The sequence below is a fragment of the Mustela erminea genome, chromosome 4, assembly GCF_009829155.1.
Source record: "Mustela erminea isolate mMusErm1 chromosome 4, mMusErm1.Pri, whole genome shotgun sequence".
Classification (NCBI taxonomy): Eukaryota; Metazoa; Chordata; class Mammalia; order Carnivora; family Mustelidae; genus Mustela; species Mustela erminea.
In genome coordinates this window covers 93,911,059-93,937,146 of record NC_045617.1, presented here as the reverse complement: position 1 = coordinate 93,937,146, position 26,088 = coordinate 93,911,059, and the positions used below count along the sequence as shown (strand labels likewise).

Sequence of the window (26,088 nt, the reverse complement as noted above, 5' to 3'; positions counted from 1 at the left end):
AGAAACTAAATGCTATTATCATAGGAAATTATTAACTTGACCTTGATACAATACCAAGTAAATCTATCAAACTAAAGGCAATTATTTGGCTTGGAATTACATAATGCTCTGGAATTTCTAAATCTCAGGGGGTTGAGAGACATAAAACTTGTTTTCATAATAGCTAGAGTCAAAAAGGAAATGTGGGTCAATACATTACCGCTCAGGAAATTTTACAAATAGTGAAGTTAGATTCGTGTCCCTCATTACGAATGATTTATTCTAATTTTATGAAAGGGGAACAATGTCCAATTGACTGAAATTTTTCAGCACTAAAATATTACTGTTTGATTTGAAACCAATCCTTATCTTATTTCTAAACTACCAACACTAAAGTTTCAGAAAGCAGGCCTGCAAAGAAGTACTTGTGTGTGTGTGTCATGAAAAAGGGGTGACTGGCCTTTACAACTTCTTCTTGGATCAATTTGCACCCCTCCACACACACAGTCATTTTCAGCCCTACCCAGTGGCTGCCTGTTTAAAACCACACTGGCAATAGAAATTTCATTGAGGGGGCTCCTGGGTGGCTCAGTGAGTTAAAGCCTCTGCCTTTGGCTCAAGTCATGCGTCCCAGGATCCTGGGATCGAGCCCCGCATCAGGCTGTCTGCTCCGCAGGGAGCCTGCTCCCCCCACCCCCGTCTCTGCCTGCCTCTCTGCCTACTTGTGATCTCTGTCAAAAAATGAATTTAAAAATCTTTTAAAAAATAAAAAGAAAGAAAGAAATTTCACTGAGCATGTCTAAAAGACAGTAGTGCTGTTTGCCAAATATTTCTAGGTCCTCACCTTATAAGTACATGGTAGGATTACATTCCTGGGCCTCCTGTGTGTCTGGCCAATGGGTCCAGGTAGATTGATAAAAGAATTGTACCCAAGAATGTACCATACCAGTGGGGCCATCCACCTTGAATGAACTCACACATGAGCAAGTTGTGAAAAGTAAATGTTTTTATTTTTATTTCTAAAACTTTTTTATGTATAGGGGTTTAAACACATATACACACACACACACACACAATAATAATAATAATAATACCTACAAGAATATTTTTAAGTATCACAAATAAGGAACCTAAAGTCCTAGGAGCAAAATTATTATTAAAACAGACTACTTAGTCTATTTTAATAGACTAAAATCAGAAACACATTTAAAAGTCCTCTTATTTTAATTCTGTTCCCATTTTTAGGAAACCTACCATAATTTAACAGTCTCCAAAGTAGAGTCGGTATTTCTGCTGCCACCCTCCCCCCTCCACTCCCATCTCCGCCCCTCCCCCGACACTGGATCTAACTTCTGTCCCCCAGAGCAAGCATGATCCATGCACAATGACAATGGCGGGTTTATGGAGCCACAGAGCAGGCCTTGGGCGTGAAAACACACCTCATCCAGTAGACACCCAACAGCTCCAGCCTTGTCCAGAAGCTCAGAAAATGGCTTGCTGTCTTAATCTTGCCAAGGTTGACCAAGAAGCCAGGTGCCTGCGAGTCACGGGTCAGTCAAAGAGTCAGTGGTTCTGGCTCCTTCAAGCCCAGGCACCAAACGTCATTCTCATTTTCCCCTCGGCAAGCATTTTCGCCCTGACAGCTTAGGTGTCACTCCTGGCCAGAAGAGAAAGTCTTCCAAGGAAACTTGGTTGTCCCTCATGCCGGCCTCCCTCTCCCAGAGCTTCACTCTCAGTCCAGGACACGGAACATCCATGAGGAATGGAGCGGCCTAGGCAAAATGGTTGGAACACACGTTAACAGGAAGAATAGTTGGCATTTACTGATAACGTAATTTGAGCCAGGCCTCATTCTACAAGTTTTGAATATTTAGCTCACTGAATCTTGAGACCATCCTGGGAGGTATGTACGATGATTAGACCCATTTCACAGATGAGGAAACAGGCACAGAGGCATCGAGCAATCTCCTCAAAGTCACACGGTAAGAGTCACATGGTAATTCTCCCAGCTTCCTTCTTCTGCGCCCTCTGCCTTCTCCATGCTGCTCCTCAGCCCTAAACTCCGTCCCCAGAGCCCTCTCACCGTCTTGGGCTACCTAAGCTTGGTCTCTAGAATGACTTGCTCCTCTGAACTTAAAACTTTACGTACAAAACCGTATTGCTTCTCTGAGGCACTGGCTCAGTCAGTCTCACGTCTTACTGGGAGATGAAGAGTTCTGCATCCTTTGAGGTGAGTTCAGGCATAAGCAAATACGTGGAAGGGGTTTTACAGGAACTGAAGAGACTTCCTGGTCGCACTGGAGTAACACTGGGGAAACAGGCTCTGTTTGCGTCCCTGTAAAGGCCCGCCCTCCATATGAACAGCAGAGGGCGCTGTGCGGCTGTGCCTTCATAATAAGCCTGTCCTCTAGCTCCCTCCCTCGTCTGCCTCCAGAATGGGATTCCTTTGATTGGAATCTATACCTAAAGCCAACTGCCGAGTTTGCACACCTCTGCAGTTCTTCCATGATCTCAAGATCTTTTAACAAACCTTTCCTAACCCCGTTTCTTTCTTTCTTTCTTTTTTTAAAAATATTTTATTTATTTATTTGACAGAGATCACAAGTAGGCAGAGAGGCAGGCATAGAGAGAAGAGGAAGCAGGCTCCCTGCAGAGCAGACATCCCCACGGGGGTGGGGTTTGATCCCAGGACCCTGGGATCATGATCTGAGCCGAAGGCAGAAGCTTTAACCCACTGAGCCACCCAGGTGCCCCCCTAACCTTGTTTCTAAGAGCAATCAAACTCACTGGGATATGTGGAGCTTCCACCCATGCCCAGGGTCTCAAGTCTCTGCAAGTCCAATTCAGAACTCCTGCCTCCCCGTCTCACCAGTGGACTTAACGCCTGTCTCCTCAGATCCCATCAGCCTTCAATTTTGTGTACTGATTTAAGGCCTGAAATACTGCCTTTTCCTTGTGGCTTAGGAATACTTAGGAATACTGCCTTGGTCAGTACTGCATTTACGAAACACCCCGTGCAGCTGAGCTGTAATTCTGACCTTGACTGGCTGGAGCCCCTCTCTTTCTCTGCTGAAAGACCCAAACCCCACCTGGTGCTGCTAGGTCTCCATTTATTTAGAGTACATTTCCTACTCCTGATGTCTAACTTATTGGCCCCTAACGTGGTCTAACCCTCATGTCAGCTGCTGGTCCTCATCCTTCTGGTTCCATGTGCGTCCAGATGTAAAAAGCACAGCTCCAATTACTGAGAAAATTCAATAGGAGAGGGCCACCTATGAAGGATATGCAGAAAAAAATGCAACCCTCAGTTCATGCCCCACCTCACAGGTTCAAAAGTAAGAGCTGAAGAATCAGGAGGCGAGGATGTCTTTGGAGAGTTGTTAATACACTCCCACCACCTTCCTCCACTTTCCCCCAAGTGCCTGTGGAAGTTACGTGCACCTCCCCATCACAGGAAGGAGTGCAGTCCAGATCCTGGGTTCTACGGGTCTTCTCCAATTTTTACTATAGCCAACCAGGTATGCCCAACTAGCTGGGGATTAGACTTCAACCATACCTCTTTTCTCTAGAATGGCTAGATTTCAGATCCCCAAGAGCCAGAATCTCCTCCACCTGAAGCAGTCTAACAAACTTCCTAAAGCAAGTCAAACTGGGACCTTACTGGAAAGGTTATCTTGCACAGGTCATCTGAATTATCTCCTTGTAAGTGACTGATCGAGAAACATTATAGTGATGTTCCACTATGGGGGAGCTCTACAGACTAGAAAACGGGCAGAGGTGGGAGAGAGAAACCTTTTAAAAGACTCTGATATCCCTCCTCGCTCCTTTTACAGTCCTAATATAAAAACCCGGATGTGAGGATGATTAAGTAAGGATTTCATGCCGGTGTTTTCCCAGCACCCCACACATGACAGTCAGTGGATATGACAAAGCCCTCTTTCTTTCCCTCCCTCTCCCTGGGACCATGAACCAAGGTCCCACAACAGCACAACGTGAGGTTTGTAGGCTCTGTAACACAGCGGTTCCACCAACTCAGAATGTCTTTGACTACATGAGATTATTTCAATTCTCCGCTTTGCCCCATTGTTCACTATTCTGCCCTGACTCAGAAAGAGAAGGAATGTAAAAGAGGATGTACCTCTGCCAGATGGTGTTTAAACAAATCTGAGACTCATCTATATCCATGTTCAAAGGCCATGAAACCTCTCCAAGACAAAACCGTACCCAACTTGATCCCCCCAACTACATCTCCCTACTACCCCCAACTTGATCCCCCCAACTACATCTCCCTACTACCTCTCAGGCTCCTGGCTGCCACTGTGTGACTGATCTCCCCTTCACAGATGCCTAATATTTGTTTTCTCCTAATTTCATCTGTGTAGAAATATGTCTCGGAGTTTGGCTGTGAGGCAGCTAGCTCTCTGCAATTCTAACCCACACCCCCTTAGGGATGATTCTGGGCTCTACTTCACTATGGAAGGATAGGCTTGTTGCTTTGTGATTTCAATCAATTAAGTCTTCCTTCTCAACAATGAGGTTATTATAAGTGTCACCACTCACGGACAAGATGGAATTAGGGTGTGTGAGTGCTATAGACAGCAAGGGTGTATCCTCTATCAGTGTAGATGTGATGATATCATTCTCTCACTGAGGAAAGGAAAGTACATTTAAGATTTGGTCATAGAAGAATAAAAAATACTAACTCAGAGGGATACATGCAACCCAATGCTTACAGCAGCATTATCTACAGTAGCCAAATGATGGAAAGAGCTCAAGCGTCCATAGACTGATGAATGGATAAAAAACATTATTATATAGTATACTATATATTATGTATATGTATATATATACATAAAAAAGAATGAAATCTTGCCATTTGCAATGACATGGATGGAGCTGGAGAGTATTATGCTGAGTGAGTAAGTCAGTCAGAGAAAGACAATGATTTCACTCATATGTGGAATTTAAGAAACGAAACAAATGAACCGAGCAGGATAACGGAGAGAGGGAGGCAAACCAAGAAAGACTTTCAACTACAGAGAACAAACTGACGGTGATGAGACAGAGGTGGGCAGGGAGATGAGTGAAATAGGTGGCGGGGATGAAGGCGGGCACCAGGTATCGTGTGGAAGTGAAGAATCACTATGTTGTACACCTGAAACTGGTATTACATCGTATGTTAACTAACTGGAATGTAAATAAAAACTTTTTTAAAAGATTTAGACATATATACACTGAGATGACATAGGTTTTAAAGATGTGCATATTTTCCTTTATGCACTGGGCAATAAAGCAGTTTCTAAGCTCTGAAAGATCTGTCTACTGTTCCCTCCCCATCTCACTCCTGCCTCACACTATAGGCAACCGTGTGCTCACAAGGGCATTAAGGAGTTTGTCACACCTTGAAAGCGAAGATTCTCCTTGAGTTTTTAATACTCACATCTCGTCTTCAACGATTCATTAATTTAGATCCATTGGTTGGGCTTAAAGATGCATTCTAAATGGAAAAAAAAAAGTAACAGTGATCTCAGTATGTAACGGCATTGAAAAAAGTTTATTTATATTTTTGTATATGACTGCTTAGAGATAAACATGTAAAAATGGAAACGTGAAAACAAGCATTCGAAATGACACAGCTACACAGAATAAAATCACTTTTCATTGAAACTAACATTGTTAGCTGCATCATTCTTTTTATGTTCCACTGAAAAAAAGAAAGAAAATCTTGCCGATTTAATCATGATATGCCACTGATTGTAAAATACATTCCAATTGCAGAAATGTTAGAAGGTAAAGAAAATGCCTATCTTAACATTGATGAACCAGGCTAACAAAAGTCACACCCAATAGTAGCTAATCGTAAATGCTGACTGTCAATGTGTTCAGAAAATGTTTTGTCTGTTTATTTTTAAGAAAGTAGCTACTACTGAGAAACTATTGGTTGAGTAAATGACTGCTTTCTAATTAATATGGCAATGATGTCAGTTTCAGTTGGTACCTTAAAAGATGGATAGCTTGGTCAAGCTCAGGACCAATAAGTATACATATACTTCAATCCAAGAACAGGGTTTACTGAAAAGAGTCCTGAGCAAGGACACTATGAATTCTCATGATTAACTGGGCTTCAGGCGAATCTCGTAAGTACTCTGCGCCTTGGTCTCCTTACCTATAAAACGACTAGGTTGGACTAGAGTTTCATTTCTAACTCATCTCTCATTTCCCAGCTCTGGTGTTTTAGGAGTCTATGATCCTTGTTTCATGTTGTCCCATCTCAACGGTCCAGACCTCAAAATACATCCAGTGGTCCAGAAGGATGAAATACATCCAGGCTGCAACATTCTCTTGAGAGGTACATTCTACTGACCTTAAGCTTTAGCTGGCTACTCTGAATTTGTCTAGTGAAGAAATGAATGAATGAATGTGTGCCCTAATAATTCTCTTTGTTAACAAATCCGGAATACTAAGCTATATTTGTCTTGTGTGACTCTCCTGAGGACACTGACCCTTCATAATTGAGACTGAATGGGAGGGCTTACCTCTGCGACCCTTGTTCTGCCCTTCAGTGAAGACATCCTCATCCTCAAAGCATCTCTTATCTAAAGAAACAATAACAGTGAACAAATGACAACATCCCCCAAATCCAGACCCCTGTCCTGAAACTTCAAGACCACTAACCCTGGCAGAAGCAGCTTAGGCTTACGGCTTAGCATAGTGCTTAGCCAAAAATAAGACGTGGATAAAAATTGAGGTATAGCTATAATTACATTTATAATTAAAATTAAAATTTTGGTTATAATTAGATCTAGAGTTAAAATTAAAATTCAGGTAATGGTTTTTATTCTTTTGGATACACTCACACACCACCTCCTGTTAACTTAAGTGCAGGAAATGAGAGAGTAGGGTTCTCTCCTTTCCTGCTCTCAGCTGATGCCTGAAGCACCCCCATAAATTCACCCCCATGGACCAGGTTTTCTGATCAAAACCGCTCCATCCCCCTGCTACCCTGAGCCACATGGAAATATTTACAATAAGAGAAACAAATTCAAATTACCTTATGGTCCATAATGGTTCCAAACAGCAAGATGAAGAACCCCTATTGCAAAATTCAGCAGAAGTATGAGAGATGGTATGGCAGACAACATCCCAACTGTTATTCTAATACCACCCTTCTAGATATCTTCAAGGACAGTTATTGGATGTTAGAAACTTCAGCTTTTACTGATTCAGAGAAAATACATTGGCAAAATTTTCTGTGATTGTACCTCAAAGAAAGAGGGTCACCTTCATGTCTGGGCAATACAGTTATTGATATTTATTGAATGACTGCAAATGTACAATGGTGTTTTCCCCCTTATTACATCTGTTTACCTTCTTTCCAAATATTAAGTAGTTGTTCTTACTTATCGTAACAGTAACATGACACAACATGACATGGAATCCTGTAGCTCAAAGTGAAAATCATGGAAGCTTTCTTGAGAAGTGAAACCTGTATTATAGTTTACTTTCAGTTGGGGTTAAAAGTCACAAAATAGCAGGGTCTCTGAGCTGATGGAATTAGTTTATTCATAAAAGAGAAAACTACAGAGCTCTGAAAGACAGGGTCTCTTGAAGTTTAAATTATTTGGTTACCTGTAAAGTCACAATAATTGATACCCAATCTTTTTAAATGGTGGAAGTTGAAGTTTAAGAGAATTCTGGATCCTGCCATGTGAATGGAAGGAAGGCTGGGTTTCCAAGGAGAGTTTCATGGCAAAGAAACGCTAATCAGAAGATGGAAACTTTTAAATGTGAGTCACAGAGAAAGCTTGCTGAGAAAAGTTGGAGTGTATTTAACTAAAAGTGTTTCAGTATTTTTCTATCAAGAAAAAAGAAAAAGAAGTGATTCAGAAAAGAAACAATAAAACTTTCTGGGGCTTAATTAAGTTATAAAATTAAAAAAAATAGAATGATATCATTAGTCTCCAAAATAATTTCAAGATTTGGGGAGATTTATGTCAGTCCAAGAGCTTTTGATTTCAGAGGGAAAAAAAAAAAAAAAAAAAAAAAAAAAAACACCAAGAACAACAACCCTGAGTCAAATATTTCTCCTTAAAGCCATGCAAGGCAAAGAGTGAAATAAATGTTCTCCATAGTTATTAAAGACATATGAGTAAGATATATGATTGATCTGAGCTGGCATTTCTTAAAAGTCTGCTTTATATTTTGTACCACATTTTAAAATATAGTAATAGTGACACATTAACAGGAATCCATGCTGCTTTACTAAACAGTTATATTTATATATTTAAAGCAGTGACTGGAAAATTTTTTTCTGTGAAGAACCAGATAATAAATACTTTTGGCTTTGCGGACTACACAGTTTCTGTTACTGCTACTCAGCTTTGCTATCATAGCTCAAAAGCAGCCATAGGCAAAATGCAAACGAATGATTATGGCTTTATTCCAGTAAAACTATTTACAAAAACAGGAAGCAGGCTGGAGTTTGCCAACCCCTGATGAAAAGCATAATTAAGGATATGAACTTGCCAAATTTACTATTCCTCGTAGGTATGGAAAGCAGTCTGGCTAGTGGCAGCTTCCCAAAAGTACAAGCTCGGTAGCCAACATAAAGTAAAGCAACTTTTGGAGGGTTAATTTTGCCAAACCAAGTATGGGAGAGCGAGAAAAGAAAAGAGAGATGACTTTAGATTCAAATCTTTGTCTTACTAAGGAAAAGGGTGAGACCCAGAGAAAAGTTACACTTCTAGGGTCAGGCAACACACAGCCAGATCTATTTCAATGAAGAACAACCTCCATTTATTTCACCGGGATGAGCCATGAGGACTCCTAACTGGTTAACACTCAAAGAGAATGGCAAGTCCTGTCTAGTCCTCCCATGGGAAATGACTGTTCCACTGAGTTCCCAAACTGCTTGAGAAAGGATAAAAACTGCTTTGTTTTGAAGCATACCATGTGAGTGTAGATTCATACATCTTTGATCAAAGACTAGTCCTCTAGAAGTGAAGGTCAACTTCATCTAACACTGAAACTTTAGGAGAGATACAGGTGGACCGGTTGAGGACAGAAAAGGAGATTCCCACCCAATCAGCCTGATCAACTAAATCCAACTTGACAATCAATGGGGTGAGAGGAGCCACAGCTGAATGTCTCCAAGACATGGAAAGAAATGGAACAAACATTTTGTATTCTATATTTTTCAATCATATAGCCAGAATATGTCATATAGCCAGAATAACAAGTTATGAAATAAAAATATATCTTATAAATAAAATATTAATAATATTAACTAATAAAACAAGTCTCTTTCTAGGTACTTACCTGGAAAGCATTAAGCAGGGCAAAAATTATATGGAATATCAAAGAAGTGCCTTCTATAAGCGTAGCTACTCCAAAACCCCAGGTCAGTCCCAGCAGTGGGGTGAGGATGGCCACATTTTTGCTGATCCTCATAATTATGGCGAGATCCTGAGACTTGGAACTGCCAATAGAGGGCCTCTGAGTGTTGACAGCAACAACCAAAACCACCACAAGATTCACGGCCACAATGACTAAGGCTGGGATGGCAAATGCTAAAAGGGCTTTGGTATTGTCCCAGTTAAGCCAACAGGCATCGGGTCTCGTGTAGCCTTTCTCTGGCACTGTGACAGCAACTGTGGTGCCAGCGATGACCAGTGGACATCCATAGCCAATGGCAAAGCCAATGGCCATCAGGCGGGACTTCATCATCCTACGGAAAACAACCAATATTCCATAGATGATGAGCAGTGCTTTGAAGAACATCCAGAAAAACAGAGAGAGGTAGAAAAAGTGGCTGAAAAATGTCAGCGCAACACACCACTTGGAGTCCTGGGCCTTTTTGTGAAAGTTAGAGTTTATGATGAACCACACATTAGCAATCAGGAGCGACACAGCTATGTTCACAATGCACACATGACGCAAGTATGATATCTCCGTCACAACCACCCGGGACCACACCAGGGCTTCAATGATCAGGCAAAGAATCAAGCTAAGGATGGAGATGCTGAGCCCAATGCAGGTGATGTAGTACAGGACTTTGTTGTCTATAGATTTGGGGGACATTAGAATGGAAAAGGACATCACCATGTTGGTGTAGTTACACAAGCATTTCACTCTGTTCGTGATCTCCAGCGTAGTTTCACAAGCATTCTCATCCCATCTCCTTTTCCTTGAGTGCCAGCCAACACACTGGGCCCTGGCATTCCGGGATTTGTTGATCTTCTCAAAGGTAAATAAGACTTGCTTCAGTCCTTCCGGTAAAATCACTGAAAGAACGAGACCATTTACAGGTCTAGGAAGACTCACATTTTGCGAGCGGACTTCCTTCAGTATGGCCCCCAAGGTGGGAAAGGCTATGCTGATGGCTTGGGATGCATTTGGTGACAGCTTCCACAGCTCTTGCCTGGGAATTTCTATCATCCCTAAGATACCCTCTGTTGTACTGTTCATGCTCGCGGAGAAATTGAACTTTTTCTCTGAGGTATTGTGGTTGATGCGAAGCCCTTTTGCCTGAATGAAGAGTTCATCTGCAAGGTTCTCGGATTCATTGTGCACGCGGAGTTGCCTTGCGAACAGATTCACTGACTGCAACAAATCCGAGCTGGTATTTTTGTCTGGAATGAAAGCCCAATTTGAAATGGCTGCTGTGTCAAGGATGTGGTTGGCCACTTCACTATAACTCTGCAGTGGAGGAAAAAAAATGGAAGTTATGCTAAGGATTTACACATTAGTGTAGAAAATCAATCTCTAAACCCTGAAATTTCTCAAGTTCAAGTGATGGGATCTTCTTTGATATATTGCTCTTCAAATTCACTGTTTATTGGAATCTCATGCTAAGAGGACTTCAGAGAGGGAAGTACAGTAAAACAATCATTAAAATAAAATGAAAATATAAATAAAGTTTATTACTTTATTATGTGCCCGGGGACAGCATTTCCAAATTGCAGTCTATATAACCCAAGAGTTCTTGTGAGCTATTAATGATTGTTTAATGGAGGGAATTGGGGGGAAATTCTATAAAAACCTAAATTTGAGAAACACTGCATACTGTATCTCTATACTCCCCCCCTCTATAAAGAGGGCTAAACTTCATTAACACATGAAAAGTTCTAAAAAGTCCTGCCAGAAGGAAACCTGCTTAACTTTGTTTAACCCAGAATTTCTACATCCGCTATGCACAGATCTCCCTTGTAGAAATGAAACCCCCATTAACTTTTCTCAAAATAATTATGTTCTACAGAATTAAATTTGGGCAACACTGGAATAGACACACTCTTGCTCACAGCCATCCTTTCGGGATATTTTCTTGAAACTAGTAAGTCTGTACAGAAACATGTATTAAAAATGTGCTAACTTCTTGAAAATTTACATAAGCTAGAGTGAATCGACCTGCGGAATTGAAATAAAAATCCTATCGTTGTTATGGTTGCTGTGGCTGTCTGACTTTGGACCGTACATTTGAAACTGTTAAAATGCAAGATTTGGTTAAAAAAAAAAAAAAGAAAAGAAACCTGCCAGTTTTTAAAGTGAAATTGTCAAAGAATACCTTCATTTTCTCTTGGGTAACATTATCAGATAAGTCTGTAGAAATATTTCTTAGTAACTCCACTATGAACGCGATGTTTCCAGACGTGGCTTCTGATGACTTCACGACATCGAGTATGCAGGCATAATCAATTGGACAGTTCCTGAGGATTCCTTGAGCTACACTCTCCACGGGTTCTGGAGCTCGAAAATCAAGAGCGTGAACAGGCACAGATGATGCTGCTAGGGAGAGGCGTGATGCACTACTGAAGTCCTGTTTAAAAAAAAAAAAAATTTGTTCAAAAATGATGAAATACCTAACATATTTCAGAATAAAGGAGCGAAGGCACAAATACACCATGAGGGGAAAATGGAGAAGCAAGTGGAACTAAAAAGGGGTTTAGATGCCAAGAAAGACAGAGAGTGTAGGATGGAGTCACACCCAGACAAGCAGCTCCATCAAAATTGCCACTGAGATCAGGATACTGACCTATCACTTTCAGGATAGTGGTTTGTTTGTTTGTTTGTTTGTTTGTTTTAAGATTTTATTTATTTATTTGACGGAGATCACAGGTAGGCAGAGAGGCAGGCGGGTTGGGTTGGGGGGAAAGCAGGCTCCCCGCTGAGTAGAGAGCCCTATGCAGGGCTCAATCCCAGGACCCTGAGATCATGACCCTAGCTGAAGACAGAGGCTTAACCCATTGAGTCACCCAGGTGCCCCAGGATAGTGGTTTTAACCCAAGTGTGACAACAAGACATTTTCTCCAGAGATGTGGAGAAATTCTAAAAACAAAATCTGTCTATTTATTTTAACTTTTTGAAAGGGGAGTCTCATGAAATTTGTGTGGGTGGGGATGGATGGAGGTTAGCAGGTCAAATGATGCTAAATTGTAATTTCAAGAAGTTTAGAGTTCAGTAATTAGGCGAAGGTACACACAAATCCATCTCAAACTTTAAGCTCTAAAATTTGAGGTCAAGGGACACCTGGGTGGCTCAGTTGGTTAAGCAGCTGCCTTTGGCTCAGGTCATGATCCCAGCATCCTGGGATCGAGTCCCACATCGGGCTCCTTGCTCAGCAGGGAGCCTGCTTCTCCCTCTGCCTCTGCCTGCCATTCTGTCTGCCTGTGCTCGCTCTCTCCCCCTCTCTCTCTGATAAAGAAATAAAATCTTTAAATAAATAAATAAATAAATAAAATTTGAGGTCAAAACTCAAACTTCAACCTCTAAGCATTTACCATTGTGTAAAGGAGTTTTTAAAGAAAAGATGCTGAGAGGGAGAAAGAGAGAGTGAGGAGCGGGGAGAGTATCTGAGAATTTGGGCAAGGAAGGAAGGAGAAGAGACAAATTTCCCACAATCTGCCATTTTCCTAAGTCTAAGTCTGAGATTTATTGTCGTGCAGAACAGAACACAGGAAAATGCCTCTACGGTTTCCTGAGAAATTAGCCCTAGAAGCCAATAATATGCAAATACTTCACCTTAAAGAGTGTTTCCACTGAGAGGCTTGTACATGTTTCAGTTGATTTTTGCCACTTGTTTTGATGACATGTAAATCCTATTTCTCCACGAAAGTGCTGAGCACAGGGCTGGCTGCAGTTGGAAGCCGTGATGCAAGGTCCCTCGCATTTCTCTGAAAAGCAAGAGAGAGAGGAGGGGGCCTAATTAGCATGACTGAGCTCTGACGGAGGCAGCTAACTCATTCTAGGGATTTGGGGATTGTCTGCTTTCCAGAGGAGGTGACATTGAACAGAGTCTTCAGCACCAGGCAAGGTGTGCCAGGCAGGGTGAACAGCACATGGAGAGGAGGGGTCGCAGGTCAGACAGAAAAGCTAGTTTAGAGCAGCTGAGGGGGGTGGGGCAAGAGATGAGGATGGGAGACTTGAATTCTGTGCTAATATGGGGGTTACCAGAAAACATGATTGGATTTGTTTTTGAAAGATAATTAACAATACCATAGAGCAAAGGCAGTAAAATTTTCCATAAAGGCCATGATAGGGTTGCCAGATAAAATACGGAAAGTCCAGTTAAATAGTAAATTTATTTTCAGACACAGTTGAATCTCATTATTTGCAATAGTTATGGTCTATGGAGTTGCTTCCACAAACACCGAAGAAGGGGAAATCAAGGCAGATTCTTACAAGCTTTTCCTCACACTTTTATCAACTGATTAATATATTAGCTCATTTTATGTGTTTCTATTTAAAGACATTTCGTTTATGTTGTTGATTCATTACCATTGAACTCATGGCAAATAGTACCATAACTCATAAAAACACATGAACAAAGCTCATCTAACACATGAATTTTCTCTTTAAGACACATCATAATCTCCTTAGGAACACCAGACAGCTCTTCAGAACTATGTCAGGGCTATTTTAAACAACAAAATCACAAACAAAAAGCATAAAATACAAAAATATGACATTAGTAATGCACAAAAACAACACTTGTTTATAGTAGGACAGCTAGAACAAGAAGACAGAGTGCTATCTTGTTTGGCTGGAAACTTATACCTGAGCTAACTCAATTTTTTTTTTTTCTGTGTATGAATGATCCAGAAAGCACTGTGAGTAGTGATTTGGGGGTCACAAATAAGTTCCAATAGGAGAATGAATAGGAGAATTTATAAATGTAGAGTCCAATAGGAGAATGAATAGAAGAATTTATAAATGTAGAGTCCATGAATAACAGGGATCAACGGAAAATATTCAGTTAAACAATGAATAATTTTCTAATGTTCATATGACACATGCAATATCATTCATTGTTTATCTGATTTTTAAGTTCTATGAGGAATTCCATATTTTTATCTGCTAAATATGAAAACTAGCCAGAGTATAAATATTTTCATCATTGTAAACCAGGTGTCTTTCTCAAAGCTACTCTGTCTTTGTGGCATGAAGGCCATCAAAGATAATAAGAATATAAATGGGCATGGCTGTGTTCCAATAAAACTTTATTTTTAAAACCTGGTGGCAGGCCTAATTCGGCCCATGAGTAAAGTGGATTGACTTGAAGCAAGGAACCCAAGAATGAGGGTGTTGAAGTATTCCCAGGAAAAAGGATCTAGGATCTGAAAAGAGGTAGAAAAAGAAAAAAAGTAAAAAGGGATCTGAAAAGAAGTAGATCCTAATGGAAGCTAGTAAGTTGTTGAAATCAATAAGATGTGGTGACTGTCTGTGAGTCAAGGGAAGCTCTGTGGATGACTCCATTCATAGAGAAAGGAAACAAGAAAGTTTGCATTTTTCTTTACCACCTACCCACTGTCCCTGGTTTTGTAAAGTCATTTAAGCTCAGTGCATCTCAATTTCTTCATCCATACAGTTTGGAGGTGACGCCACAGTCTTGTTAAAAACTTGAATGAGTGAGCATCTTGTTTAGCCCTTGAATCAGTTTTGCCAATGCTCAGTGAAGGTTAGCCATCTCTTTCCCTCTTTTCTCAAGTCCACATCAATGTATAGATGTATTTCTTGTTAAAAATATACTTGGCCATGTCTGTGCAGAATCCAGTGATCTCTGCTATTTGGGTAAGAACCATGCGATTTCATTATCTCGCTACTAATAACTATCTCCATAGTTTATTTCTGAGTTTTTGAGAGTAACCCATCTCACCAACACAATACCTATCTTACATCACTTCAGTAGACTTCTCAGCACCAGAGTGTAACATACATTTAAGTATTCTGAAAATACCTTTGCACGAAGGAATGAATTCTGCCCTGTTCCTTCTTCTGCCTCTTATTAGCTGATTAGTTCAAACAGATTTCCCTTTGGGGTTTTAAAGTAAACACTTGTCTTCTACTCTAGAACACGTGAATAATTTGCCAACTTGGGTCATTGACTATGCCATGGATAATGGTATAATTGTAAGAAAGTCTGTCAATACTGGTAAACAATGAGAACTTGTTAAAGACTGTTAGCCATTTTAAAGTTTGTGGTCTGGGGACATGCTCTGCCAAATCCATGCTTTTTCTTTACCCTGCCCAGTCTCCCTATGGAAGAACACTCTTCTGTAGACACCTACCTTGTATCCTTCCAGTCATGAGTTTCCCTTCAGGATGTTGAAGTTTATCTCCATCCTGTAAAACACAAATTCCCAAAGGTCCTCTTTACTGTGGAACTCTCCTTGCTTATCTCAACATAGAGGCTCCATGTGGAGATGAAGAGAAAATGTGTTCATGACTCAGAAGAAAACTGCACCAGGTCTGCGTGTGATGTCACAGAAATTTTCAGACGGAATCATGGAGGTGAGCACAGACAGAGAATAAACCCTCCTCTGAGGAGGGCAAGAATCTTGCCAGTGGTCATTTGGGCCCTGAGGGTCAGGTTAGTGGATTGGGTACCTATTTTGGGAAGCTCAAGTACTCAGGGAGAAAAGAGATGTAGTAATTATAATGCTAAGCTGGTCTCCCTCTGTATTAACTGTAACTATGAAATGAAGCTAATATGATCCATCAAATACCATAGATCCCCAGAGAGGAAGAAATGAGCAGATGCTAGGAATAATCATTAGGTGACAATAATAGAATCACAAACTCTTCTGCAGCTATAAAGGGCTATAAAAATTATCTAAAAGAAAAAAAAATACCCTTTATGTTATAGATAAGGAAATTAAGACTCAAAGAAGAAAACAACGTATGCAGCTAATAAGAAGAAAAGGTAAGGTCTGGAGCTGAAATGCTACCTGCCAGGCTAGTATTCCTCCTCCCAGCAGCTGCCTGTCTATGTTCTCTGTGGCTTGCAAAGTGATTTTTCTATTATACTGTTGTGCTCTGTTGCACCACGCAAATACACTGTTGCAGGGCCCAGCCACCTCTCAACTTTTCTTTGTTCCCTTAAAAAAAATACATATATATATATGTATTTTTATAGAGATAGATGTAGATATATATCTGCAAGAGTAAAATTGTAGTCATTTGAAATTTTATTTAAGATCATGTTATTTGTCATAAATTTAACTCATCTAGGAGAACTGGCAGATTTCTCATGGGACCACTTGAGAATGAATTAAACTTACTTTTATGTGGACCTTGGATTTATAGTGAGAACATTCTATGCCCAGAAAGAACATTAAACAGCAAATCATGGTTGCCTGGGACTTCATTTTCACACATTGGGATCTTCACCTGCAATACAGAATGAAAGTGGATTCAGGTGGAGTTGATAAAGCCAGACAACACAAAACTTAGCCGACTAACCAACCCCTTGGTGACACTATTGGGTACTCTGAGATGTCCATACCAAAACATTCTGCTTCTAGAAAGGACACCAATATCTACTTTCAAGCCAGTTAATGTGTAAAAAATGGAAAAGACTTTCCTTCAACTGGCAACTTGTCTACAAACAATAGACAGGTGTGATGGAAGCACTAGGAAGGATGTATGTTCACCAAGGAATCATTTCTGATTATTTGATCCACGATTTTCTTTAATCATAACATTTATCAAGAACCTTTATTTACCAATCACTTTTCTAAAGTCCTCCTTTGCATTAATTAATTTAATTAGATGATGTAAGACAGTATTACCATCTTCATTTTATTAGTGGAGAAGCTAAGGTACAAAGTGACTATGAGTCAAGGTCACTCATAAAAAGTGGTGGAGCCAAGGGTTTGACCCAGATGGTACAGCTGGAAAGTCAAGTTCTAAGATGGGATCTCTCAGCAATGGTACTATTGACATTTTGGGGATAGATGGTTCTTTTTTGTTGGGGGCTGTCCTGTAAATTATAGGATGTGCAGTAGCATCTCTGACCTCAACCCACTAGATGCCAGGAACAGCTTCCTCACTAACTGTGACAGCCAAATATATCTGTTATGGGCAAATGTGCCCTGGGAGAGGAATTTGCTCCCAGTTGAGAACTACTGTTCTACAATGTACTGTCTCTCTGGGCAAAGGGGGTCAAGGAACTTAAAATGAAATGAATACATACTATCGTCTGTTATTGGAGCAAGCACTGAGATTCTTTCTTATAGATGGATCAACTATTATACAGAGAAACTAGAAGCATGAAAAGATAATTATTCTTTGGCTAAATCTCTATTTCTTGCCTTTTTCTTCTTTTTAATATATAATTGACATGTGACATTGTGTTAATTGCAAGCATAAAACATAGTGATTTGATATTTGTATTTTTGTAAAATCAGGAAGTCTAGTTAACATCTGTTACCACACAGTTACAATTATTTTTCTTTTGATAATGCCTCTTTCTTCCTAGTTCTACCTTTCAAAGACAAATTTCCAAAAAGCATCTCCGTCACAGTTGAAGTTCATCAACATCATCATGATTTGATTATGACCACCATACTTCTCTTACAGGATAGCAGAAAATAAGACCATTTATTGGAAGCAAAGTTCCTTAGAACAATGCTCTCTTAGTACAGATGCAGCAAAGTAAAGATGTCATGGACTTTAGATTCAGCATGAGCTAAGTTGTCAATAACATTTATGCTATTGATGAGCTATTTGACATTTGCTGAGCCTATTTTCTTTCTCATCCATTTCATAAAATGTGGGATGATTATTCATTCTCTCAACCACCCTTTATCAGGTGGCTCCTATTTGTCATAAACTATGCCAGATGTTGGGGATAGGGAAGTAAAGGGTGCTGTCATTTCCATAAAGGATGTCCAGTGGGGAATTCAGACAAGTCAAACCAATAGTGGGAAAAGCGATCAGCTACATACTCTACCTAGTGAATAAGGCCAAGCAGAAACTGAGCCTCAGCAAATGTAAATTCCTTTATGTTGTAATGGAGGTGAACTAACTCTGATCCATCTATGCTCACCAGGCAACCTATGGCCAGGGAGCAAAGAAAACTCACTGATCAGGGATCGTCAAACTTTTTCTGGGTGGAGTCAAGACTAAGAAGGTCTTTCATGACTGCAGTGAGCCTTCACATGAGAGGATGAGCCACAGGCACTTACAGGAAGGCATCCAAATTGTCTTTGAGCTTAAAATTCTTTGAGTTCCTAACCAATGAATGGGGAGACGTATTTGGACTTATACTGTCATCTTGTAGAGCAAGTCTGAGCAGGGGAAAGGAAACATGGCAGAATGACAGGCAAAGTGTGGTAATGGATTTGCATAGTTGCTGGAATATGTGTGTGGAATTCAAGATCTTACGTGAGTGCGTGGAAAGAAGTTCTCAAGTATGTGGCAAATTGTTGGATGGACACACTAAGCAATTTGCAATATTAATATTATTTAGGATAGATTTTTTTAAATTATTTATTTATTTATTTATTTTCAGTGTAACAGAATTCATTGTTATGCACCACACCCAGTGTTCCATGCAACACATGCCCTCCATAATACCCACCACCTGGCTCCCCCAACCTCCCACCCCCCACCCCTTCAAAACCCTCAGGTTGTTTTTCAGAGTCCATAGTCTCTCATGGTTCATCTCCCCTTCCAATTTCCCTCAACTCCCTTCTCCTCTCCATCTCCCCATGTCCTCCATGTTGTTTGTTATGCTCCACAAATAAGTGAAACCATATGGTAATTGACTCTCTCTGCTTGACTTATTTCACTCAGCATAATCTCTTCCAGTCCCATCCATGTTGATACAAAAGTTAGGTATTCATCCTTTCTGATGGAGGCATAATACTCCATAGCGTATATGGACCACATCTTCCTTATAGGACAGATTTTTAACCATCATCATAAAAGGAAATACCAGAAGAACCAATATAAGCTGTCTTAGATCTATCTGTATATTTCACATATACACCGGTGGCTTTCCAAAATTTTTATCCTGACACAGTAATAAAACAGATCTTATATCATGACTCAATGTGTACAGACACATATGTATGTGTATAGGTATCCATACATAAGACTGGAAAAATGCATAATTTTTATATTTTAAAAGGTTTTATATATTTCTTATCCTTCCCACCTATGAGCAAGACACTCTCTGCTCTGTCCATGATTTTTATCTTGCATTCCACTCTGTCTGCCATTCTTTCGGAAACTGGTCGCCACCCACTAAATTGAATCCATAACCCTCTAATGGATTGTAACCTGCAATTTGAGAAATAGAAATACAGAATGGACGATTCATTTTCATTATCAAGTTGAAAATCGTCCACTTCTCCCACTGAAGTGGTCTCTTTGGTCCTTCCTCTTTACTTTTTCACAATCTATCAAAATGTTCTTCCCAAGGTACATGCAATTGGGGAAAAAAGACACCTACATTCAGAGCCAAATAATAGGATGGATGCTGAGGTTAAATGCAATTCTCTTCCACCTAGAGAGCAATGGTTTGAAATGAACAGTGAAATGGGTGAAGACAAACCAACAGGAGGCCACTTAAAAGAAATGATGCCTGCTATCTAAGGCTTCAGAAGGAAGCATTTTACTGTCCACAGTTTTCCATATAAGAACTTAAAGTTAATCTTGCTGGAAGAAAGTCGGACATTTGGCCCAATGATGTGATGTGATCTGATGTGGTTTAGGAAGTTCAAAACTGTTTTCCTGAGCAGTGTTAGGGCCTCTGTAAGTCCATGGCTCCTGAAAGTGTTTGGAGACTAAAGGATCCACTAGGCATGGCATTTTCTGTAGATCATTATGCTCTTTATGGAACATGATGAAATAATGACACATTCTTTTTTTTCCTTAGAAAAAACTTTCTAACAGATCGCTTATATGTAGTGTGAAATCATAAGCATGGCCACATGAAACACAAACATTGAGCTGAGCATAATTAGCTGTTTGGAGAGTTTTGGTTAATTAACTTGCTGTTTCATCATTAATGTTCTTATAGTCTGGTGTATGTAACCCATCTACTACTTTATATGCTAATTATATGGTAAAGTTCCTTCAATTATTACAAGTGGGAAGGAGGAGATGTTTAATAATGTTACCCAAGAGGAGGCACAGCATTCTTATTTTTGCCTAGTTTGATTGGTAGGGATGGGTCAGATGGAGAAATGTTTTCAAGGTAGCTCCAAATGGGTTTTTTCTCCTCTCACCAAAAAGAATAGAATGGAATCTGTCCCACCATGATATAGATAGCTGAAGCCAAAAGCCAGAGTGTTCTGCAGAGCACAATGAGCTAGAGCTTTGGAGTTCTGAAATAGGGAATTGAAAAATAAAAAGAAGTATATCTGGCATAATTCTTAAACAGAGTCTGATATTTTATAGAACAGAATAGAAGAAACATACTTAGATTCACCATTGATAAAGACTTAATAAGCAAAGTTGACTTTGCATTTTGCATAATACTGAACTGAAAATTTTCTGTGAATATAAAGTACTTTTGGGAACCTAGATGGCTCAGTTGGTTAAGCATCCGACTCTTGATTTTGGCTCAGGTCATGATCTCAGGATCGTGAGATCAACCCCCATGCTGAGCTTTACACTAGGTGTGGAGCCAGCTCAAGATTCTCCCTCCCCCCTCCCTTTACACCCCCTCTCTTAAAAAAATACTGAATACAAATATAAACCTAAAATATATATATTTGGTATTTCTCCAATACCCAGCACAGTGTCTGCAGGTAGCAACTGACCTCTTAAAAGAATGAAGAAAAGAACAAGGACATAAAATCTAAATACCTATGACAAGAGTGGATTGTCCAAAAGAACATTGACAAAAACACAGACAGTACTGAAAGAAGCCGTTTTCCGATGTGAACGTAGTAAGGACAACTTGCCTGGCCCAGGGGTCTACTAGTTCCTAGTAAAGAGTGCAGGAGTCAAGGCCTGGTTCTCTCCTCCATGGAGAACCCAGAGTTATTCTGTGTCAAGTATGCTAATATGACCTCATGCCATTCACTGACCTCTGGCTTTATAGTGTGTTCAGTTTAACAACAAAACTGCATTTTCATAAGATCGCTACTTCTCTAAACCCCTCGGGTATGGTGGCAGGAAAAATGGTTTGTTGGCAAAAACGGTTCCTGGCTATTTAAATCAAGATCCTAGTACATGGTGGGGGAACATAAAAAGAGTAAGCAGTAATCCTGACAGAAGAGTGCTGTATGCCTAGGGTGGACGCTTACTACCCGCCACTTCTTTACCAAGTTTGTAGCAGGCACCAAAGTTGAATTTTAGAAGAATGGAAGAAAAACATGACCCTACACTGCCCTAAATGTTCTGTGATTTCAGGAAAACTGCCTGTTTTATTTAGTAAGGCAAACCATACAGAGCTTGGTGTCAGTTGATGTTGCCCAAGATATTGTGTCCTGAAGTGGGTTTCTCTGGAACACTGGTCTCATAACAGACTAAGGTGCTCCATGGTCAGATCAGTTGGAGAAACCACGTGTCCCCACACCAACCGCCCCACCCCGCCCACCCCTCTTATATATACAGATGCATAGCAGAGTTTCTGGGAATCCTTGTGGTGAAAAGACTGCTCCACTCTGGTTGTACCAAATTTACCTTCTCATCCAAAGTCCTCTGGGGAAATTTAAGGCTGCTGTTCAAGGACCATGTGTCATCCTGGAACACATTAGTGTATCCAGACTCAGACTACATGTGCAGTTGTTGGACACCTACCATGTGCCAGCCCCAGTGCTAACACCTGCCCAGGAGGCCACACCCCGGGACCCAAAGTAGCGCCTCAGAGAGTAACAGACCTGAATTTAGAAGGAGGCAATGGATAGGTCATCTTTAATGGTGAGAAGAGTCAGAATCATCCTGACACATGATTCTCTGGGTGGAAAGGTGAGGAAAGGCAGGGATGAAAGACATCTCAGGTGTCTGGGATGATCCCAGGAAGGGGAAGGCAGACTCAGAAATGAATAATTAAAAAGAAGAGAAAACAAGATGCAGAACTCATGCCTGAGTCTTCTGTGGCAATTAGGTGACTAGTTACCTGACATTTACAAAGAAACACGCCCTGTATCTTGTTCCCAAAGTGCCTGAAAGTTGGCCTATTTCAGAGATTAAAAGCAATGAGCCACCTGGAATTGCAGCTTCTCAGGTACTGGAAAAGTAGCATCCCAAATTCCTCCTCCCTGCTTCCCTAACCTGCCTCTCTCCCTCGGTGCATCCTCATAAAAGTGTGAATTGCCCACTACCAGCCACTTTTATCTTTCACTTGGTAATAGGCGATTCTAGGCCACTGAATGGAAGCCAGACTCTGCTCTAACAGAGTGATTACTTCAGAAAGAGAGAGAGAGAAAATCACCTTTGCTGGCCCCCGAGGCTAGGAAGACAATGTAGCTAGACTGAAGGGTCCCAGAGGTCATGTGACTCAGGATATCCCTCCCCAGAGAACTCCCAGCAAGGGATGCCTCCCCCATCACTGCCTGTGCTCCAAGCCCTGATGACAAAGGGTCAAAAGAGCACAAGAACTAGTGTTCCCAGCCCCAGAGCCTGAGAGAAATTAGCCCACACCTAACAGAATAGGCCTCCCCCCAACCAAAAAAATCATGTTGTCATTAGGAGGTGAACAGGAAGGGATATTTCTTGGTCCCGAGCACCCAGCAGAGTGTAAGAGTGGTAATAGTTACCCCGTCAGCATGTGTTCAATAAATGAATGAATAAGTGATTAGCCCCACAGAGAATGATACCAACTTTGGAAGTTTTTGCTTTAAAATCACAAAGCAAGTTCTCGATCTTAGAGGGGGAGGTGAGCATATGTGCTACTCTAGATCCTTTTGGAACCTAGAGATTTAAGTAGACATGCTCCGAACCTACCTCTTTGTTATACTGCTTGGAGCCTCTGTGCAAAAGGATTGCAAGGTCCTGTTTAGGCTTGGCAAGAGACAATGCCGCACTAGATGAGTGATGTCTGCTCCCAGCATGGCAGCGTGAGCACCCTTTCTGCCCTGTCTCCATGGTCAGAACTCACAAAACCCTTTCTTGGAAAGACCTAGAAGACCCCAACAGTTCTGACACACCATCTCCTATTTGTCCCACCTCCCTTGTACTAAGAGCTGGGATTCTGAATGAGTTAGAATCAAGAAATACAATTAGTCTGCCTGGGTCCCGGAGCTTTTTTCTGATCTTCCCTAGAATGGGGTTGTAGGATATGAGTCATGGAACCCAGGCGCTCCCCACCTGCCCGGACACGCTGCGTGAGAGCTAGCATCAGGACTCTCAAAGCAAATTAAAAAAGGTAAGCCTGGGAATAATAACCGCAGTCAGGAAGGAAAGAAATGCATTGGAAGCCATGATCTCTCAAACTCCTCCACACAGAACACCCCAAGGTGAGCTGGGTGAGGATGTTTGCCTACGGAGGGGACACTGTCTCAAAGTGTTACTTGCCTCCATGACCTTCACTCCAATGTGAGGTGGCGGGGGGCGGTGGGGGGCTTCCACTTGTTGGCTCACCTTCTGGGCAGCAGCTCACCTCACACTTATTGGCCAATCCCTTCTATGGGAAGGTCCGGTTCAGAGAGGTTAACTGAGGGTGAGGAACTTAGAGACTGCTGACCTACATGTTGGGGTGTGTGTGTTTTATTCCCCTCAGCCGATTTTCATAACCGTATGTCCCATCTACTCCGCTGGGGTAATTAGAGCTGATTATAGAGTCAGACAGCTAAACAAGTTGTTTGCCTGTTGCTTGGCGTCAGTAACAGAACGGATTCAGTCACTCTTACCAGTTGTCCCTTGCCATGGCGGAGCAGTTTCATAAAGAGCCTTGGGGGAAAGAAAGATAGAAAAGATCTATTACAATCAGAAGCGTCTTATTCTGGGCTATTTAAGATGGCTTCTAGCCAATCTCTTTGTGACTCAGTATCTTTTCTGAGAACGGCAGTCTGGTTCAAATACTGTTATGTTTGAAGAATCACACGATTTCAGATCTGGAAGGTATCTAGCCTCTCACCAACTCTCTCAAGACTTACAGGATTTTAAAGTAGTTGGTCAACTGGGCAATTGCTTGGCTCCAGGAAGAAAGGTCACTGAAGTACTCACACACACACACACACACACACACACACACACACACACACACAAAGGCATCTTACAACATACATTTGAAAGGTCACAATTGTCCTCAGAGGATAAGGAATATAGGTGATTAAATGGTGTACAGTAGACCACTCAAAACAAGGGTAGATGCCCTTTACAAAAAGATTTAACCATCACTAGAGGAAATGTTTCCTTTTAAGTTGATATAAAGACAGCTTTGTTAGCCACACTATAAGAAGAAAACTACTAGGACGCCTGGGTGGCTCAGTGGGTTAAGCCTCTGCATTCAGCTCGGGTCATGATCTCAGGGTCCTGGAATCGAGCCCCGCATTGGGCTCTCTGCTCAGCAGGGAGCCTGCTTCTTCCTCTCTCTCTGCCTGCCTCTCTGCCTACTTGTGATTTCTATCTGTCAAATAAATAAATAAATAGAAGAAAACTACTAAAGGAATGCTTTATAATAAATTATATACATCTTTACGTTCAGCCCAAAGGAAGGGAATTGCAAGCTGGTTTGCTTATCCACTTTATCAAGCAAAGGGACAGTCAGAAAACAGTCAAATTGCCTGACAGAGTGCTTTGCATTTTCACTCCTGGGAGTGAGCAATTAGATCCTGACAAATGACTTCTTAAAGAAAAACAAATATAAAAGAGATCGAGGGCGGACTTCAACCTTGAGCTAGCCAATTTCTAAATAATGTCAGGAAGGCTTCCTGCAGAATCAAGCACCCCAGAGAATACCACCAGAAATAGCGCATTTTCCCCATTCCAGAATACACGCAAAACCAATCCAGTCTTCAGTCAGAGGAAGGTTTGCTCCTGGCATGGGTACTCACCGCATCCAGGAAAGCTAGCAGCCAGGCAGGAGAGTTGGCACGGAGCTTCCAGCCATTGTGCCCCACCATCCCGGGTGCCTCCCCTTGCAGGTCCCATGGTCCCCCTTCAGCGCCTGTGACGCCACTTCTCCATTTTTCAAAGAGAAATCCAAGAGGGCCCGGTGCAAACCAGCCACCGATGGTGAAAAGCCTATCTGAGAACTGTAAAACCGCCTGGGGTTTCAAGGCTTGTGTAAGTCTGTGATTCACTCCACGATGGGTCCATCAAGCACGCTGAAGAGAAATTACAGGTTTCTCCTGTCTGGAGTAAATCCATTAAAATGAGTCACTTGTTTGTGCTTTAATTCCTCATCTTTATCTCAGACGATCACATGAGACCAGGTTGCATCTACGGCTCTAATGTAATTAGAACACGGGGGATAAAATGCAAAGTTGGGCCCCTGTGAATGAAGACTTTTAAGGGCAATCACAGTTTGTCTATGTTGGTGTTGAGCCTGGGGAAAAACTGGCTAGGAAATGGATTGGTAAATCATGATCTAATCCCTACCTTCACCAAAGAGATGTTTGTTTTATTTTTTAATAACTGGCCCAAGAGTTCTTAGTGAGCCATGGGCCATGACCGTGGGAATTCAGTCACAGAAGGCACAGTCTCCACTTACTGAAAACTTCATGTAGTCTGATTTCTGACAGGGTAGCCAAGCCTGGATTTCCTCTCTCACCACCAAAGCCCACACATCCCGATTCTACTGTCTCTTATTTCCATAGTTCCTCTGAGCCACAAAACCCAATGCAAACCTCCGTTTCAATATCACCAGAGGAAATGCTGACATGAAGGAGAAATAAGGAAAAGGCAGTTTTGTTACATCTTTACCGTAAT

At 41.2% G+C, this 26,088-nt stretch overlaps 1 protein-coding gene across 2 annotated transcripts; it reads right to left on the bottom strand.

Annotated features, from left to right (window-relative positions):
- Positions 1–1,033: 1,033 nt before the first annotated feature.
- Positions 1,034–26,088, bottom strand: ADGRF4 (adhesion G protein-coupled receptor F4). Of its 2 annotated transcripts, XM_032340206.1 has the most exons (11): positions 25,212–26,088; positions 24,066–24,105; positions 16,536–16,644; positions 15,543–15,597; positions 12,997–13,148; positions 11,543–11,794; positions 9,298–10,677; positions 7,031–7,072; positions 6,516–6,575; positions 5,420–5,476; positions 1,034–1,751 (listed from the first exon to the last, which is right to left on the bottom strand). In XM_032340206.1, exons 3-10 carry the CDS (start codon positions 16,620–16,622, stop codon positions 5,429–5,431), a joined length of 2,076 nt encoding a protein of 691 aa, XP_032196097.1. In that variant the 5' UTR covers positions 16,623–16,644; positions 24,066–24,105; positions 25,212–26,088; the 3' UTR covers positions 1,034–1,751; positions 5,420–5,428. The 2 variants fall into 2 exon arrangements, with proteins under 2 accessions (XP_032196097.1, XP_032196098.1); XM_032340207.1 differs by lacking the exon at positions 24,066–24,105.